This window comes from Cherax quadricarinatus, chromosome 36 (assembly GCF_038502225.1).
Source record: "Cherax quadricarinatus isolate ZL_2023a chromosome 36, ASM3850222v1, whole genome shotgun sequence".
NCBI lineage: Eukaryota > Metazoa > Arthropoda > Malacostraca > Decapoda > Parastacidae > Cherax > Cherax quadricarinatus.
Window position 1 is genome coordinate 6,471,261 of NC_091327.1, and position 20,231 is coordinate 6,491,491.

Below are 20,231 nucleotides of genomic sequence, written 5' to 3' on the forward strand. Positions count from 1 at the left end.
CCTGTATACACCTACCATCCGACTTACGACCTGCTCGACTTACGACCACTCGACTTACAACCGTGTTTTTTATGCCAAATTTCTGGGAAATAAACAACTATTTGTGTTGTACACAGTGTTTATCCTAAACCTTACAGTACTAACAACATAAAAAGTAAAGTAAAACATGAAATACCAAAATAAAACAATAAAATAGTCATTACAAAAATGTTTTGTTGATATTCAGTAGTAAAGTTCGACTTACGACTGGTTTCTCAGAACCGAACTCGGTCGTAAGTTGGATGGTAGTTGTCTATGTCAAAAACGGTGGCTCGTAAGACGTATATATACAACCAAAACAGTCAGAGGGTTAATCACTGAAGAAGGCACCTCCTTCACTCCCTCTTCCTCCTCCTCTGAAGCAAGTTCCTCAGCTGTGGTCTGATGTTCCAGTTGAAGCTCTTGCAGTTTGTCAGTGGTTAGCTCTTCCCTGTGGTTTTCCACCAACTCTTCCACATCCTTGCCACTCGCCTCCAACCCCAAGGACTTGCCCAGTGCCACAATACCTTCCACAACAGGCAGAGGGTTGGCAGGGTCAGGGGTCAGCCTTAAACTCTTCAAAATCCCTCAGGATGACATATTGTGGCCACAATTGTCTCCAAGCAGAGTTCAGAGTCCTGAAAGTCACTCCCTCCCAATCCTTACCTATAAGGCTTATGCAGTTGTAGATACTGAAGTGATTTCTCCAGAATTCTCTTAAGGTCAGTTCAGTGTCCGAGGTCACTTCAAAGCACCTTTTGAACACTGCTTTTGTGTACAGTTTTTTGAAGTTAGAAATGACCTGCTGGTCTATGGGCTGGGGGAGAGGAGTGGTGTTAGGAGGCAAAAACTTCACTGTTATAAAACTGAAGTCCCTAGAGAAGAGGTCTACCAAGTTTGGAGGATGAGCTAGAGCATTTTCCATCACCAGGAGGCACTTGAGTGGCAAATTATTTTCTAGGAGGTATTTTTTTTACACTGGGGCCAAACACTTCATGGACCCTCTCTTTGAAAATTTCTCGTGACCCAGGCCTTATGATTAGCTTTCCTCAACACACACAATTTACTTTTGATGACATGGTTTTTCTTGAGCACTCTGGGATTTTCTGAGTGATACACCAGTAAAGACTTCACTTTAAAATCCCCACTAGCATTAGCACAGAACGAAAGAGTTAGCCTGTCTTTCATAGGCTTGTGTCCTGGCATTGCCTTTTCCTCCTGAGTAATGTAGGTCCTCCACAGTTGAATACTTGTTGGGGTTTGAATTCTTCAGCCTCTATGTACCCCTTGAATTTAGGTACATATTTTTCAGCTGCCAATTTGTCAGAACTGGCAGCCTCACCATGCGTCTCCACACTGTGTATGCCACTATGCTTATTAAATCTGTCAAACCAGCCTCTGCTGGCCTTGAATTCACTAGCATCAGCACTCGTTCCAGGCATTTTCTTTTCAAGATCGGCATGCAACTGCCTTGCCTTTTCACAAATGATCGACTCTGAAACACTATCACCTGCTATCTGTTTATTGTTGATCCACACCACCAACAACTTCTCAACCTCTTTGACTGTTTGTGTTCTATTTTTGGTTAACATGTCAACACCTTTCGCAACATCTGCTTCCTTGAGTTCTTTTTTCTTCGCCGGGATAGAAGCGATTGTTGATTTGTTTTTGCCGTACACCCTGGCAAGCTCACCCACACGTACACCACTCATATTTTTGTACTGTCTCCTTCTTCACTTCTATGGTGTTTCTCACTTTCTTTACCAAAGGGCTGCCATTATGAAGTTTCTTCTTTTCACAGTCACAATCAATAAACAAGTACTAAACACAAGGAATTTATTGTGAAATGCTCGGATGAGTGCACAAGGTGATATTCATTCAACGATAAAGAAAGTTAGACTGTCTCACGACACCTGTGCGGGGAGGTGCACTGGCACGAGCAGTTGGACTGGTCTGGTACGCCAACCTAAACATGGGGCAATGGCCGAAACTCGGGACAAAATTTACCCAAAAAAAGCAGCCGAAACTTGAAACGGCCAATACTCAGGGCGGCGAAAACTCGTGGTTCCACTGTATAACATTTCTAGTATATTTTTAAATGTTTATACAGTAGTGTACTGTACTGTAATAAACAGAACAGAGTAAATCAACTCTAATATACAGTAAGGCCCCGCTTTACGGCGTTTTGCCTTACGGCATTTCGCTAATACGGTGATGTCAAATTATGACCAAAATTTGCTATACGACAAGCGGTCTTTCAAATGCGGTGACCCCCCCCCCACCCGGTTTGTTTACATTTTCCGTGACCTCATCTATTATGTCAGGAAACTTTCCAAAATTTCAAGTGTTTTAAAGTTCCTGCATATTTTATATGTACTCTGATAATTATACTTATGTGTACCTGTACCTAAATATACTTACACACTGTGCTGGTGTGCAGGTACACATTAAAATCGCTAAGTTTCTCTCTACTCATGACGCCAATACTACGTAATAGTAATCACTTGGGCACACTAAATGTCTTATTTTACATCAATACAGTGGACCCCCGGTTAACGATATTTTTTCATTCCAGGAGTATGTTCAGGTGCCAATACTGACCGAATTTGTTCCCATAAGGAATATTGTGAAGTAGATTAGTCCATTTCAGACCCCCAAACATACTCGTACAAACGCACTTACATAAATACACTTACATAATTGGTCGCATTGGGAGGTGAGCGTTAAGCGGGGGTCCACTGTATAGGCATTTTCATTAATCCGTCTATGATATTTTCCTCAAAATTATATATGAAACCCATTACATAGCAGATAAACATGATGCATTCACTCATAGAATAAAAATTGATGTAAATATGAGACTTGTTTACAAAGCAGCTGTGTAGGTAGTGTCAGAAGAATTACGTTTTCTCTAGTCAAACACTGGGGGGTAACTGTAGAAAAATATTCTTTTCGTATGCCTTTACTCTGGCCACAAAATAGAGCGAAACACCAACGTCAAAGACCTGGGAGTGATCATGTCGGAGGATCTCACCTTCAAGGACCATAACATTGTATCAATCGCATCTGCTAGAAAAATGACAGGATGGATAATGAGAACCTTCAAAACTAGGGAGGCCAAGCCCATGATGACACTCTTCAGGTCACTTGTTCTATCTAGGCTGGAATATTGCTGCACACTAACAGCACCTTTCAAGGCAGGTGAAATTGCCAACCTAGAAAATGTACAGAGAACTTTCACGGCGCGCATAACGGAGATAAAACACCTCAATTATTGGGAGCGCTTGAGGTTCCTAAACCTGTATTCCCTGGAACGCAGGAGGGAGAGATACATGATTATATACACCTGGAAAATCCTAGAGGGACTAGTACCGAACTTGCACACGAAAATCACCCACTACGAAAGCAAAAGACTTGGCAGACGATGCACCATCCCCCCAATGAAAAGCAGGGGTGTCACTAGCACGTTAAGAGACCATACAATAAGTGTCAGGGGCCCGAGACTGTTCAACTGCCTCCCAGCACACATAAGGGGGATTACCAACAGACCCCTGGCAGTCTTCAAGCTGGCACTGGACAAGCACCTAAAGTCAGTTCCGGATCAGCCGGGCTGTGGCTCGTATGTTGGTTTGCGTGCAGCCAGCAGCAACAGCCTGGTTGATCAGGCTCTGATCCACCAGGAGGCCTGGTCTCAGACCGGGCCGCGGGGGCGTTGACCCCCGGAACTCTCTCCAGGTAAACTCCAGGTATATAGCAATTCACGACCCTTGTGGGTTTAGTGCTTTTTATAATAATAATAATATTATTATTATTATTATTATTATTATTATTATTATTATCATCATCATCATCTTCATTCACTCTAAAAATGGTGTGTTGCTGTTTGTTTATTCTGTACTAACTTGTACAACTTGTACACAGTGTAAGAGTATTTGTATTGTGAAGTAATTATTATTATAATAAAAAAATATTGAGGTAAATGTTTTACAAACTCTTACAAATGGAGGTGAATGAACTAAAAGTAGACACATATTAATACGCATTTATTTCGCCTGACCAAGTGATCGTCCACTGCCTGTTCAGTTTGTGTTCTTACATTGTCTCAACTCTGTATCTCATTCTCTCGTTTACTCTTTTGTTAACTAGTTGGCTCTCATTGATGATGGCGTCTAAGGTTAGCTGTGATAAAAAGAGAAGTCGTAAGCCCCTTGCTTTAAGTGCCAAGTTAGAGGATGATAGTGTGCCATTCTGATTTTATTCAATAAACACCCTGCCACTCACCTCTCACACATTAATATTAATATTTTAAGGTAAGTAATAGTGTACTCTGTGTGTATCTTACCTTTTATTGTGTTTTTAATGCGTATTTCTGTTGCTAACTTAATATAAGTTAGTGTAAACTTGTTGTCTGGCATTTATTGCATATTTTGTGTGTGCTCTGATAATAATACTTGTGGAGCTGTGTGGTAGCCGGGTGGAGGGACAACATTACATTTTCTCTGCTCAGCCATCAGAGAAAATGTGTATGAATCTGCGTTTGGCCCAGCCACTCCCTCACTCCGCTTTTGTTTGCAATTTTCGGCATGAATTATTCATTACTTCTACCTTCATTTATGATGGCATCTAAAGGTAATTGTTACAAATGATTAAATTCAGTGAACAAGGTATGTCGATGTTAATAATATGACTCTGGGCCACAGTGTAGGTAGCCGGTAGGTGTAGCCCAGGCGGGCTACACCTACCGGCTACCTACACTGACTTCCTACAAATAAATACTACTTACCTCTCTTCCTATGTTAAGACTACACATATTTTAAGGTCAATAATGAGTGTACTGTGTGTAATTTACCTCTCTGGGATGTTTTATATATCGTGTATTAAATATGAGACGGGGAGCCAGGGCTACCTACACCTGGGCTACCTGCACCTGACTTCCTACAAATAAGTACTACTCACCTCTCTCCCTACATTAAGATTACAAATACTTTTAGATAAGTAATGAATTTACTGTGAATGTATTTTACTTTGTGTGTTTTTAATGCCTGGTTCTATTACTAATGCATTTATATGCATTTGTAAATGGAAAAAAATGGTGTTCTGCCTTCCGGCGATGTTTGCTTTCCGGTGACAGCCTGGAACCTAACCCGGCGTATAAGTGGGGCCCTACTGTACATTACTTAGGTTTGCATTCTGGTTGGAGAGCTGGTCGTAAGTCCGAGTGGTCGGTAAACAAGTATGTCGCTAAGTTAGGAGTGGTTCTAAATGTTCTGGACATTTTGGTCTGTCTTGGACAGTTATTGAGTCTCAAGAGTTATAACTTGATGATAGTCCAGGATTGACTGAAACATTGTGATTTTTTATTCTTCTTAGATACAGTTATTGTTGTATCTTGTGGTGTAGGTGGACGAGACAGCGATGCGACGGGTGCAGTTGGCCATCCTGCGGTTAATTGGTAGCCTTGATGCCAGCCTGAGTGTGTGTGTTATCCCTCAAGACCCAGACTCAATGGCTGCTGCTGCTGTGCGCTGGGACACACTTAAGCACATCAAGTTTGCTATGCCTTTTGAACAGCTCAAGATTGATATTTTTCTTGGTAAAGTATAATTAAACATTTTTATCATATCTCTACTTTGTTAGTCAAGCTTGATCTTTATTAATATACCTTTGACCAGTTTTGAGAGTTCTCGTGTAATGTGGCCTTAGACCAAATGTTATTGACTGCCAGGTGATCGAATTTATTGCTTCAAACAGGTTATGCATTATGAAGTAAAATGTTTAAGTGTTACACTAGTGTTAGATGGAATATTAACTTTTGTATTGCACTGTCAGACTGTATGGCGACACATAACTTTATAGGAATCCAGTGACATGAGATATGAAGTGTTATATAATTAGGGTTACTACTGTACAGTAGAACTTCCCGTATCCACAGGTCCAGCATCCTTGGTTTCAGTTATTCGCAGTTTACTGTGGCCTGAAAATAACCCTTAATTTTGCTTTATAATGGCCACAGAGTTCAAAAGTAGTGATGTTGGAAGTTCTTCAAAGCCTAAGAGAAGCTGTTAAGTGCTTCCCATCAGTAAAAAAAGTGATAATTCTCTACTTAATATGTGTAATTTATCGGTTAAACTTTATAATAGATATGTATGTAACCCTATGTAGTAGGTTGGTAGATAGCACCTGCCAGGGAGGTACTACCGTCTTGCCGAGTGAGTGTAAAACGGAAGCCTGTAATTGTTTTACGTGATGGTAGGATTGCTGGTGTCATTTTTCTGTCTCATAAACATGCAAGATGTCAGGTACATCTTGCAACTTCTGCTTAAATAAATCTTATCCATGACCATGACCCACAAGTGACTGAATGCACAAACACTATGAACAGCTGCTTACTTCTGCCAACAATAACAAAACCTACAAGACTCACTGGCACAAATGCCTCATTACTAGACCATATCTGGATAAACATTATATCCCCATTAAAAGCTGGCATAATCACAGATAACACCACTGACCACTATCCCATCTTTCTCATAACCAACTTGTGTAAAGTGCCCCAGGACACAACTAAGATCACATTCCAACTGCATGATGTGTCATCTGTTAATAACTTTATTTCAGCATTAAGTGACATTGACTGGCAGAACGAGCTAACAGACAACTTCCATGCTGATGAATGTGTCAAAATTTTTTTACAAAAAAAACCAAAACCTCTATAACATGCATTGCTCAATAATATCTAAGAAGATCACAGCAAAGAGACTAAACAGCTCCTGGCTTACAAACAGCATCTGCAAATCTATTGATAAAAAATGTCTATATGGAAAACAGTACAGAATGGGTCTAATAATGAAGGATCTCACAAAATGTTACTCGTCAATACTAACCAATCTAATAAGGAGGTCAAAAAAACTGTATTATGAAAACAGATTTCATGGCATAAAAGGTGATACGAAAAAGACCTGGGAAACCTTATCTGAAATTCTAGGAACATTAAAACTGTCACAAAACATTTTCATTAACTTAACTAAACCAGATGAACCTCTCCTACAGCCAACCAATACTCCCAACAAACTTAATGTCTTTTTCTCTACCGTAGGAACAAAACTTGCAAGTAAAATCCCAAGCTCAAACATTCAACCAAAAGACTGCCTCACTGGCAACTACCCTAATACTCTATTTTTAGTCCCAACAAACCCTACTGAAATCTCTCTTATCATCAAAACACTTAAAAACAAGACAGAGGACCTAAATAACTTACCACCACTCATGTATGAAGAAGCTTCTCATGTGTTGTCATCAATTATTGCAACTCTTTTTAATAAATCCACTGAATCTTCCACCTTTCCATCCATACTCAAGACAAAAAGAGTCACCCCGATCCTCAAAGGAGGTGATCCAACCGAATTGAACAATTATAGGCCTATATCAAACCTGCCCCTGCTATCTAAAATCTTCGAGAAATTAATACACTAACAAGTTTACTGCTACCTCATTTCCCACAACATACTGAACCCTTGTCAGTTTGGGTTCAGACCAAAAAAGTACTAATGATGCTATTATACATATGCTTGAACTGATATACTCTGCACTCGAGAAAAATGAAATTCCCCTGGGACTGGTCATAGACTTACAAAAAGCTTTTAATACAGTTGACCATGACCTTTTGCACCAAAAGCTTGAACATTAAGGGGTCAGAGAACACTCTCTCGATTATCTGAAATCTTAGCAATAGAACCCAGTATGTACGTTTTAACAGCAAGGGTCAGTCATGTACTTATGAGCCAAAATTGTAGCACCTTCAAATCTGGTGGAAGAAACCTGGTAGGCCTACATATGAAAGAATGGGTCTGTGTGGTCCTGCAGCATGCAGTGCATAATGAGAAAAAAAACTCTGACCTTGTTTTTTATTTAAAACAACGACTTTGCAGTGTACTTTCATATGATATTTATAGTTGTATTCTCGTTTTCCTGGTCTCATTTGATATAATGTAAGATGTATTACAGAAATAGAGATGATTTTGATTGGTATCACGATGAAAAGTACCTTGAAATTGAACTCAAATTAGCAGAAATGTTCGATTTTACTGACGTTCAAGAGTAAACAAATCACGCCATGCATCCAATACATGTCAACAAGTGCGCTAATATTATTTATACCATTTTTACAATAATGCAGTAGTTTGCATAACAGTAAATCTATTTTTTGTGAAAATAAAAATTCAAAATAGAAAGGAAGAGTAATGTAAGAGGGGCCTGGAGACATGACTAATGAACAGATAAAATGTTATTTTAGTGCCAGGAATGTCTGTCTTGTTTATTCTGGACCCTATTTTGAAATTGGCATCTTTTGAAATTTGTGTGAAATTGACCAAATTGCCAATTTGTGACCACTTAATTGGGTAGTTGAAATCGGTAAATGGGCAGTTTCTTGTAGTCAGTCGATAGAACAAATAGAGTTCTAGCGAAGTAGCTATGATTTTAGTGGGCTGGAGTACTTGATATTGTGGAAAGTTTCCACATGTAATGAAAAGTGATGCTCATAGAGAATGTAAACAAACCTGGTGGGGCGTGGTGACCGTATTAGAAAGTCAGATGGGGGGAGCCATATAGGGAGTTTTGGTCATAATTTGAAATGTCTGTATTAGCGGAACATCGTAAAGTGAAACGCAGTAAAGTGGGGCATATTTATAATAGGTTGATAGAAAACAGCCACCCAAGGAGGTACCACCATCCTGCCAAGTGAGTATAATTGTTTTACATGGTGTTAGGATTGCTGGTGTCATTTTTTCTGTCTCATAAAGAAGCAGGATTTCAGGTATGTCTTGCTACTTCTACTTAAACTTAGGTCACACTACACTTGTATGTATAAGCATATATATACACACCCCTCTGGGTTTTCTTCTTTCTTACTAGTTCTTGTTTTTGTTTATTTCCTCTTATCGCCATGGGAAAATGGAACATAATTCTTCCTCCATAAGCCATGTGTGTCGTAAGAGGCTACTAACATTCCGGGAGGAAAGGGCTAATAACCCCTTTTGTATGCATTACTAAAGTTAAAAAGAGAAACTTTTGTTTTTCTTTTTGGACCACCTTGTTTCAGTGGGATATGGCTGGTTTGTTGAAAGAAGAAGGGTTGCTGCTCATAAATGAATTCATATAGGTTTCACACAGGTGAAACTTGTACTTAAGTGAGCTGTGATTTTGTAGTTGGGTTTTGTTGTACCACTTCTGTCAAAATGAATTCACAGCATAAACTACAGGAATCTTATTTTTCATCTTAATCATTAACCCTTAACCCTTTGAGGGTCGAGAGGCCCTCTCCTATACTTGTTCTCAGGGTCGAAAATTTTTTGAAAAAAAAAAAAAAATCTTATGAAATGTTGGATAATCTTTTTCCGATCATAATGACACTAAAAGTATGAAATTTGATGGAAAACTTACAGAATTATGCTCTCGCGAAGTTAGCGGTCTCGACGATATTTATCCCTTCATGGGGCAAATGGCCATAAATTTAGAAATTTGAACTGAACGCCCTATAGTGGATAGAGTAACTCAATATAAGGTCATTGAGCCCATATAAATGGAATTCTGATGTTTAGTTTTCAAGCAATTGCTAATCAGCGAAAACCAAATTTATTACAGCCTGCCCGTATTAGGGAGTAGAAATTTGGCTGTTGCAAACTTGCAATGGTTAATAAAACAGCAAATAGCTATTTTTTTTAATTTATTATACAAACAGACAATATAAAAAATATAAGTGGAACTTGCATCCAAACCTTTTTTAGGTATTAGAAAAATATAAAAAGAAACCAAATTGCTACATTGATACATTGCAAAGGGATAAAATTTTCAAGTCCCATATTCCTGAATTCCCTGAGAAAGAACAGTCATTGTATATTACTAATTGCTAGAATGGAAGGGTATGAAGCAATTTTTATTCTTCTTTATGCATAGATTTACTTTGCATATGAAGCAATAAAATGATGATGTGGTATAATTGTTGTTGTTCAACAGGCATCTCCTCTATCCTAATACCTTTCTTTTTCTTGACTACTTTTCACTTTTTGGCTGGCGTTTCTTCCTCATCATCACTTGACACCTCTGCATCCAGTGGCAAGTATTCATCACCACTTTCAAGCAAGCAGTTCTGGGTCATCTACCTCCAGTTCTGAGTCACTTTCCTCCAAAACACAGACATTTTGACTTGGTGTTGGAGGGCTCACCATAAAACAATTTCACATTGATCTGGAAGGACCATAAAAGCGTTCTGTACACATCCAGACCACTACAAAATTCATATAAGCAATAGAAATATTTTTTATAAATATTTATTTACCGAAATTGAAAACTGCCCCTAAAAGGGCACAACAAAATTTTTTGAAGTCTCTCTTGTTGCACTATTTTCATTTCCATGGTACACTCATATTATGCTTCACACGGCCTTTATATATATTTATATATATATGTGTATATATTTTTTTTTTTTTTTTTTTCTCAACAAGTCGGCCGTCTCCCACCGAGGCAGGGTGACCCAAAAAAAGAAAGAAAATCCCCAAAAAGAAAACACTTTCATCATCGTTCAACACTTTCACCACACTCGCACATTATCACTGTTTTTGCAGAGGTGCTCAGAATACAACAGTCTATAAGCATACACACATAAAGATACACAACATATCCCTCCAAACTGCCAATATCCCAAACCCCTCCTTTAAAGTGCAGGCATTGTACTTCCCATTTCCAGGACTCAAGTCCGACTATATGAAAATAACCGGTTTCCCTGAATCCCTTCACTAAATATTACCCTGCTCACACTCCAACAGATCGTCAGGTCCCAAGTACCATTCGTCTCCATTCACTCCTATCTAACACGCTCACGCACGCTTGCTGGAAGTCCAAGCCGCTTACCCACAAAACCTCCTTTACCCCCTCTCTCCAACCCTTTCGAGGACGACCCCTACCCCGCCTTCCTTCCCCTATAGATTTATATGCTTTCCATGTCATTCTACTTTGATCCATTCTCTCTAAATGACCAAACCACCTCAACAACCCCTCTTCTGCCCTCTGACTAATACTTTTATTAACTCCACACCTTCTCCTAATTTCCACACTCCGAATTTTCTGCATAATATTTACACCACACATTGCCCTTACACAGGACATCTCCACTGCCTCCAACCGTCTCCTCGCTGCTGCATTTACCACCCAAGCTTCACACCCATATAAGAGTGTTGGTACTACTATACTTTCATACATTCCCTTCTTTGCCTCCATAGATAACGTTTTTTGACTCCACATATACCTCAATGCACCACTCAGCTTTTTTCCCTCATCAATTCTATGATTAACCTCATCCTTCATAAATCCATCCGCCGACATATATATATATATATATATATATATATATATATATATATATATATATATATATATATATATATATATATATATATATATATATATATATATATTATATATATTATATATATATATATATATATATATATATATATATATATTATATATATATATATATATATATATATATATATATATATATATATATATATATATATATATATATATATATCAAAATATGCCCAAAATACTCATTTACTCACTAGACATAAAAGTCGGTACTTACCGACATTGTAGAGGACAAAATCCAAGGGTATTTGAGTCTCGCTACATGAAAAAAAATGTTACTCTCGGCGATGCCAAGCCAGAAGTGTTTACATCTTGGTCTCTCAACCAATGGGAAGCGAGAACAGGACAGCACCACTAAGCTGAAGCGACTCAGGGAAGGCTTGTGATTGGTCAGAAATAAAGAACAGGAATCTAGATGCGCGGCACGAGTAGGATGACACGCGCATCGGCGATTTCGCCCACTTCCAGCCCTGTTTTTGGCCAATTCCAATGTACCAGTCGACAAAATCATAACTATTTCGCTAGAACTCCACTTCTTCTTTCGAATGAGTACAAGAAACCACCCATTTACCGATTTCAACTATCCAATACAGTGGTCAGAATTTAGCAATTTTGCCAATTCCACACACATTTCGAAAGATGCCAATTTCCAAATAGGGTCCATAATAAACAAGACAGACATTCCTGGCACTAGAATAACATTTCCTCTGTTCATTAGTCACATCCCCAGGTCCCTCTTACATTTGTTTTGCTTTCCACTTAGAATTTTTATTCTCACAAAAAATAGAAGATTTACTGTTATGCAAACTACTGCATTAGTGTAGAAATGGTATAAATAATATCAGCGCACTTGCGAAAGAATATTAGACTCTCCAATTGATGTGTATTGTGACGCATGGTATGATTTGTTTACTTTTGAACTTTGGCAAAAATTGAACATTTCTGCTACTTTGAGCTCAATATCAAGATAATTTTCATTGTGAAACCAGTCAAAATCATCTTAATTTCTGTAATATGTCTTTCATTCTATAAAATGAGACCAGGAAAACTAGAATACAACCATTAATACCATGCAAAAATACACTGCAAAATCGCTGTTTTAAACCAAAAACATGGTTGGAGTTTTTTTTTTGTTATTATGTACTGTGTGCTGCAGGATTTTTTTTATACTGTGCACAATGACCACATAGACCCATTCTTTCATATGTAGGCCTACCACCTTTCTCTTGCTAGATTTGAAGGCGCTGCAATTTACGCGTACTAGTACGGCACCAGCCCTGGCGTGCAAGCCATACTAGTATGGCACTGACCCTGAGAGGGTTGAACTGTCCAAACGTAGATCTATACAGGTACCATCCGACTTATGACCAAGCTTGGTTCTGACCAACTGGTCCTAAGTCAAAATGGACGTAAGTCGAACCTTTGAAAATTGCATAATTGGGCATAATGTCAAACCTTACCTATATAAACTACCTACATAGTACTGTAATGTAATGTACAATCATTATTTCATTCTTTTTACCATAATTTACTTTTATTGCTAAATTTTAATTATGTACTGCATATAATGTACAGGTGTCCCTCAACATTCGCGAGGGTTAGGGGATCAAGAGCCTCGCGAATGTTGAAAAACCGTGAATGTTTGGTGCCCCAATATATTGTAGGGAAATATAATACAATACTGCTTAACTTGTTGAACCATGAACAATCATAAAATACATGAAAACGTCGTAAGTTGTACTAAATATATACATGTTATGCTTTAGTAACATGTATGTTATTAAATACCACGGACTCCACCACTGCCTCCACCACTTCCTCAACCAATGCGAGTCCCTACTACCCTCCCTCTGACCCCCGCAACTGGCAGCCAGTCCTCCCACCACTCAGTGGTATTTACTAACATATACGTATGTTATAAATAATAATAGTACATGTTAATATTAATAACATTTATAATAATAATAAATGTTATTCATAATGTACAATTATTATTTATAACATATATGTTAGGATTGCTGGTTTCTTTTTCTGTCTCATAAACACGCTAGATAACAGGGATATCTTGCTACTACTACTTACACTTTGGTCACACTTCACAGACACGCACATGCATATATATATACATACATCTAGGTTTTTCTCCTTTTTCTAAATAGCTCTTGTTCTTCTTTATTTCTTCTATTGTCCATGGGGAAGTGGAAAAGAATCTTTCCTCCGTAAGCCATGCGTGTCGTATGAGGCGACTAAAATGCCGGGAGCAATGGGCTAGTAACCCCTTCTCCTGTAGACACTTACTAAAAAAGAGAAGAAGAAAAACTTTATAAAACTGGGATGCTTAAATGTGCGTGGATGTAGTGCGGATGACAAGAAACAGATGATTGCTGATGTTATGAATGAAAAGAAGTTGGATGTCCTGGCCCTAAGCGAAACAAAGCTGAAGGGGGTAGGAGAGTTTCAGTGGGGGTAAATAAATGGGATTAAATCTGGAGTATCTGAGAGAGTTAGAGCAAAGGAAGGGGTAGCAGTAATGTTAAATGATCAGTTATGGAAGGAGAAAAGAGAATATGAATGTGTAAATTCAAGAATTATGTGGATTAAAGTAAAGGTTGGATGGGAGAAGTGGGTCATAATAAGCGTGTATGCACCTGGAGAAGAGAGGAATGCAGAGGAGAGAGAGAGATTTTGGGAGATGTTAAGTGAATGTATAGGAGCCTTTGAACCAAGTGAGAGAGTAATTGTGGTAGGGGACCTGAATGCTAAAGTAGGAGAAACTTTTAGAGAGGGTGTGGTAGGTAAGTTTGGGGTGCCAGGTGTAAATGATAATGGGAGCCCTTTGATTGAACTTTGTATAGAAAGGGGTTTAGTTATAGGTAATACATATTTTAAGAAAAAGAGGATAAATAAGTATACAAGATATGATGTAGGGCGAAATGACAGTAGTTTGTTGGATTATGTATTGGTAGATAAAAGACTGTTGAGTAGACTTCAGGATGTACATGTTTATAGAGGGGCCACAGATATATCAGATCACTTTCTAGTTGTAGCTACACTGAGAGTAAAAGGTAGATGGGATACAAGGAGAATAGAAGCATCAGGGAAGAGAGAGGTGAAGGTTTATAAACTAAAAGAGGAGGCAGTTAGGGTAAGATATAAACAGCTATTGGAGGATAGATGGGCTAATGAGAGCATAGGCAATGGGGTCGAAGAGGTATGGGGTAGGTTTAAAAATGTAGTGTTCGAGTGTTCAGCAGAAGTTTGTGGTTACAGGAAAGTGGGTGCGGGAGGGAAGAGGAGCGATTGGTGGAATGATGATGTAAAGAGAGTAGTAAGGGAGAAAAAGTTAGCATATGAGAAGTTTTTACAAAGTAGAAGTGATGCAAGGAGGGAAGAGTATATGGAGAAAAAGAGAGAGGTTAAGAGAGTGGTGAAGCAATGTAAAAAGAAGAGCAAATGAGAGAGTGGGTGAGATGTTATCAACAAATTTTGTTGAAAATAAGAAAAAGTTTTGGAGTGAGATTAACAAGTTAAGAAAGCCTAGAGAACAAATGGATTTGTCATTTAAAAATAGGAGAGGAGAGTTATTAAATGGAGAGTTAGAGGTATTGGGAAGATGGAGGGAATATTTTGAGGAATTGTTAAATGTTGATGAAGATAGGGAAGCTGTGATTTCGTGTATAGGGCAAGGAGGAATAACATCTTGTAGGAGTGAGGAAGAGCCAGTTGTGAGTGTGGGGGAAGTTCGTGAGGCAGTAGGTAAAATGAAAGGGGGTAAGGCAGCCGGGATTGATGGGATAAAGATAGAAATGTTAAAAGCAGGTGGGGATATAGTTTTGGAGTGGTTGGTGCAATTATTTAATAAATGTATGGAAGAGGGTAAGGTACCTAGGGATTGGCAGAGAGCATGCATAGTTCCTTTGTATAAAGGCAAAGGGGATAAAAGAGAGTGCAAAAATTATAGGGGGATAAGTCTGCTGAGTATACCTGGTAAAGTGTATGGTAGAGTTATTATTGAAAGAATTAAGAGTAAGACGGAGAATAGGATAGCAGATGAACAAGGAGGCTTTAGGAAAGGTAGGGGGTGTGTGGACCAGGTGTTTACAGTGAAACATATAAGTGAACAGTATTTAGATAAGGCTAAAGTGGTCTTTGTGGCATTTATGGATTTGGAAAAGGCGTATGACAGGGTGGATAAGGGGGCAATGTGGCAGATGTTGCAAGTGTATGGTGTAGGAGGTAGGTTACTGAAAGCAGTGAAGAGTTTTTACGAGGATAGTGAGGCTCAAGTTAGAGTATGTAGGAAAGAGGGAAATTATTTCCCAGTAAAAGTAAGCCTTAGACAAGGATGTGTGATGTCACCGTGGTTGTTTAATATATTTATAGATGGGGTTGTAAGAGAAGTAAATGCGAGGGTCTTGACAAGAGGCGTGGAGTTAAAAGATAAAGAATCACACATAAAGTGGGAGTTGTCACAGCTGCTCTTTGCTGATGACACTGTGCTCTTGGGAGATTCTGAACAGAAGTTGCAGAGATTGGTGGATGAATTTGGTAGGGTGTGCAAAAGAAGAAAATTAAAGGTGAATACAGGAAAGAGTAAGGTTATGAGGATAACAAAAAGATTAGGTGATGAAAGATTGAATATCAGATTGGAGGGAGAGAGTATGGAGGAGGTGAATGTATTCAGATATTTGGGAGTGGACGTGTCAGCGGATGGGTCTATGAAAGATGAGGTGAATCATAGAATTGATGAGGGAAAAAGAGTGAGTGGTGCACTTAGGAGTCTGTGGAGACAAAGAACTTTGTCCTTGGAGGCAAAGAGGGGAATGTATGAGAGTATAGTTTTACCAACGCTCTTATATGGATGTGAAGCATGGGTGATGAATGTTGCAGCGAGGAGAAGGCTGGAGGCAGTAGAGATGTCATGTCTGAGGGCAATGTGTGGTGTGAATATAATGCAGAGAATTCGTAGTTTGGAAGTTAGGAGGAGGTGCGGGATTACCAAAACTGTTGTCCAGAGGGCTGAGGAAGGGTTGTTGAGGTGGTTCGGACATGTAGAGAGAATGGAGCAAAACAGAATGACTTCAAGAGTTTATCAGTCTGTAGTGGAAGGAAGGCAGGGTAGGGGTCGGCCTAGGAAAGGTTGGAGAGAGGGGGTAAAGGAGGTTTTGTGTGCGAGGGGCTTGGACTTCCAGCAGGTATGCATGAGCGTGTTTGATAGGGGTGAATGGAGACAAATGGTTTTTAATACTTGACGTGCTGTTGGAGTGTGAGCAAAGTAACATTTATGAAGGGATTCAGGGAAACCGGCAGGCCGGACTTGAGTCCTGGAGATGGGAAGTACAGTGCCTGCACTCTGAAGGAGGGGTGTTAATGTTGCAGTTTAAAAACTGTAGTGTAAAGCACACTTCTGGCAAGACAGTGATGGAGTGAATGATGGTGAAAGTTTTTCTTTTTCGGGCCACCCTGCCTTGGTGGGAATCGGCCAGTGTGATAATAAAAAATATAAAAAATAATGTTAGTAAATATCACTGCCTCTATCGCTGCCTCTACCACTGCCTCTACCACTGCCTCTACCACTGCCTCTACCACTGCCTCTATCACTGCCTCTATCACTGCCTCTATCACTGCCTCTATCACTGCCTCTACCACTGCCTCAACCACTCCAGTCACACTCAATCTACAAGCACCAAACAATGAATTATTGTGAAATGTTTGGAAGAGCAGGGAGACTAATGTTCACTCCAACATAAACAAAGCCACACTGACGATGTGTCAACCACTCCCTCGTATTTTTGTACAATTTCCTTCTTCAATTATATCGTATTATTATTATTATTATTATTATTATTATTATTATTATTATTATTATTGTTATTATTAGCAGTAGCAGAAATGTTTGATTCTTTGCTGTGTTCAAGAGTAAACACATGATGTCACCGTCCAATACCTGTCCAAATAGCCATTCCAATATGCAGTCATGAATGTGTTTACATTATTTATAATGTAGTTTAATAACAAATAATGAACAAACAAAATACTCACCACACTGATTGGTGGGAGGGCTGGCTGCCAGTTGCGGGGGTCGGAGGGAGGGTAGTAGGGACTCGCAGGTGGCGGGAAACTTGAATATGATTTGGCGGCTGGGAATTTGGTGGCTGGGAATTTGGCGGTTGGGAATTCGCGAATGTGTGAAGCCCGCGAAAGCTGAAAACGTGAATGTTGAGGGAGACCTGTATACATGGTAGTGAATTGTATTGTAAATTTTACATCGCATACATTATATGTTACTGTTATCTTTATGTTTTGTCGACACAATGGAATGGGAGAATACCACTGGTAGTGTCATCCTGCCAGAATGTTGTATAACCTATACCCTAAGTAAAGAGAAACAACTCTGGAACATGTGTAATACGTATATCCAGCTGGGTGGCAGGGTGGGTGGCCAGGTGGATAGGTGGGTGGGTGGTTGGCTGACTGAATGTGGCTCACTCTCTCTCTCTGTATCTCTCCCTCTCTGTATCTCTCTCTCTCTGTATCTCTCTCTCTCTCTGTATCTCTCTCTCTCTGTATCTCTCTCTCTCTCTGTATCTCTCTCTCTCTGTATCTCTCTCTCTGTATCTCTCTCTCTCTATGTATCTCTCTCTCTGTGTCTCTCTCTCTGTATCTCTCTCTCTCTGTATCTCTCTCTGTCTCTCTCTCTCTCTGTCTCTCTCTCTCTCTGTCTCTCTCTCTCTCTGTATCTCTCTCTCTCTGTATCTCTCTCTCTCTGTATCTCTCTCTCTCTCTCTCTCTCTCTCTCTCTCTCTCTCTCTCTCTCTCTCTCTCTCTCTCTCTCTCTCTCTCTCTGTATCTCTCTCTCTCTCTCTGTATCTCTCTCTCTCTCTCTCTCTCTCTCTCTCTCTCTCTCTCTCTCTCTCTCTCTCTCTCGCAGGTACACGTAAGTAAAGATATCATACATAGTATAAATTACCTAGGATAACCCAAAAAATCCAGACAAAGTGCTATACAGTGGATCTGTGCTCCAGTGCCCTAAATTAAAAAAAAACAAAAATTATTATTATTGCAATAATACATATGTACTAATATTATTATTATTAAACTATAATATAATCGTGTCCACTCATTACTTACCTTAAAATATTTGTAGTCTTAATGTAGAGTGAGAGGTGAGTAAACAAGATTAAATGAATAAATGAGAGAAAGAATGAAAGTAGAAGGTTCGCAAGTTATGTAAACAAATGTTGTCGTTGTTGTAGTTACCAGCCCGGATACAAATGGTTTTTGTTCACTCTGTCAAGCCGACCAGAAAAACATCTCATATTTGTTAATTTATATGTTTATATGTTATGTAGCATGTTTATTATATAATTTTGAAAAAAAAAATCATAGATGGATTAAGCAAAATGTCTATATTAACGTTTTATACACATTTAATGCGCCTCAGCGATTATTATTGTTTTACTTTCATTATAAATATGGTGTCTTCAATTACACTCTTAATGAGTGGCTCTGAGACAGAAAAGCAGACAGAAAGACAGACACAGGTTGACAGAAATACACACACGGTTAGACAGAGAGACACACACAGGTAGACAGAAAGACACACTCACAGGTAGGCAGAAAGACAGACACACAGGTAGACAGAAAGACATACACACAGGTAGGCAGAAAGACAGACACATAGGTAGGCAGAAAGACAGACACACAGGTAGACAGAAAGACAGACACACAGAGATAGACAGACACAGATATACTGGCAGACAGATACAGACAGGTTTATGTGCAACAGTGAAAACAAATAGAGAGTTCGAGAGTAAGAGCCTTTCTTGCCACAATCTCCAGTGCAAGATTCAGACTTCATCTTAGGGGCCATGGTGAAATTTACTGTCCAGTTAATACAGTATGATGCTGCTGATAGGGCAGGGTTACTCAAACTGATGCTGCCTGCATGACACATTGCCGCCGCGAGTATCGTCAATTATCATACAGCGGTGTGCATCAGCCGGCCCAGCCCAGCTGCCAGAAACACGGTCGTAAGTCAAGTGGACGTATGTCGAGCAGGTCGTAAGTCAGATGGTAGGTGTATTTTCTCGCATAGCCCTCCAAACGTAGATATATATTTTTTATGTGCTTTCCTATGGAAAAAATCAAGGTCGGAGCACTCTGTGCGCAAACGTAGATATACGTTTGGACAGTTTATGGGTTAAAAACAAGATTTGATAAAAAACTTTGTTTTACTTAGAATATAATGAAAGATGTTTCTTGAAAGAACTTTGATGGAAAAACTATTTGATGTGTTATTTGATCTTGTTTGGTGTTGTTTTCCATTTTAGATGATCTTCTGCCCCATGTTGTGGATCTGGCACTAAATTCAAGTGATCGTCAGACTAAAGTTGCTGCATCTGAACTTCTCCATTCTGTCATTATCCTCATGATTGGCACAGGTAAGTTCCTTAATCTTTATTTTGTTCATTGTTATCTTTGTCTTCACAGCAGCATTGTTCTTGTCGGTGGACAGCAATCATCCAGGGAGTTACTGTACTGCCATCCTGTTATACTGTACTGCCATCCTGTTATACTGTACTGCCATCCTGTTATACTGCACTGCCATCCTGTCGTACTGTACTACCATCCTGTCATACTGTGCTGCCATCCTGTCATACTGTTCTGCCATCCTGTCATACTGTACTACCATCCTGTCTTACTCTTCTGCCATCCTGTCATACTGTACTGCCATCCTGTCATACTGTACTACCATCCTGTCATACTGTACTGCCATCCTGTCA

General features: G+C 39.2%; 1 protein-coding gene across 2 annotated transcripts in view; it reads left to right on the forward strand.

Moving 5' to 3' along the window:
* The window catches only part of LOC128691314 (DNA-dependent protein kinase catalytic subunit), a 1,096,584-nt gene that overhangs the window by 348,079 nt on the left and 728,274 nt on the right, over positions 1–20,231 (forward strand). For both annotated transcript variants that reach the window (XM_070091676.1, XM_070091677.1), the window contains exons 17-18: positions 5,419–5,611; positions 19,779–19,889. In XM_070091676.1, coding sequence (XP_069947777.1) covers positions 5,419–5,611; positions 19,779–19,889 — 304 coding nt within the window. The remainder of the gene's footprint in view (positions 1–5,418; positions 5,612–19,778; positions 19,890–20,231) is intronic.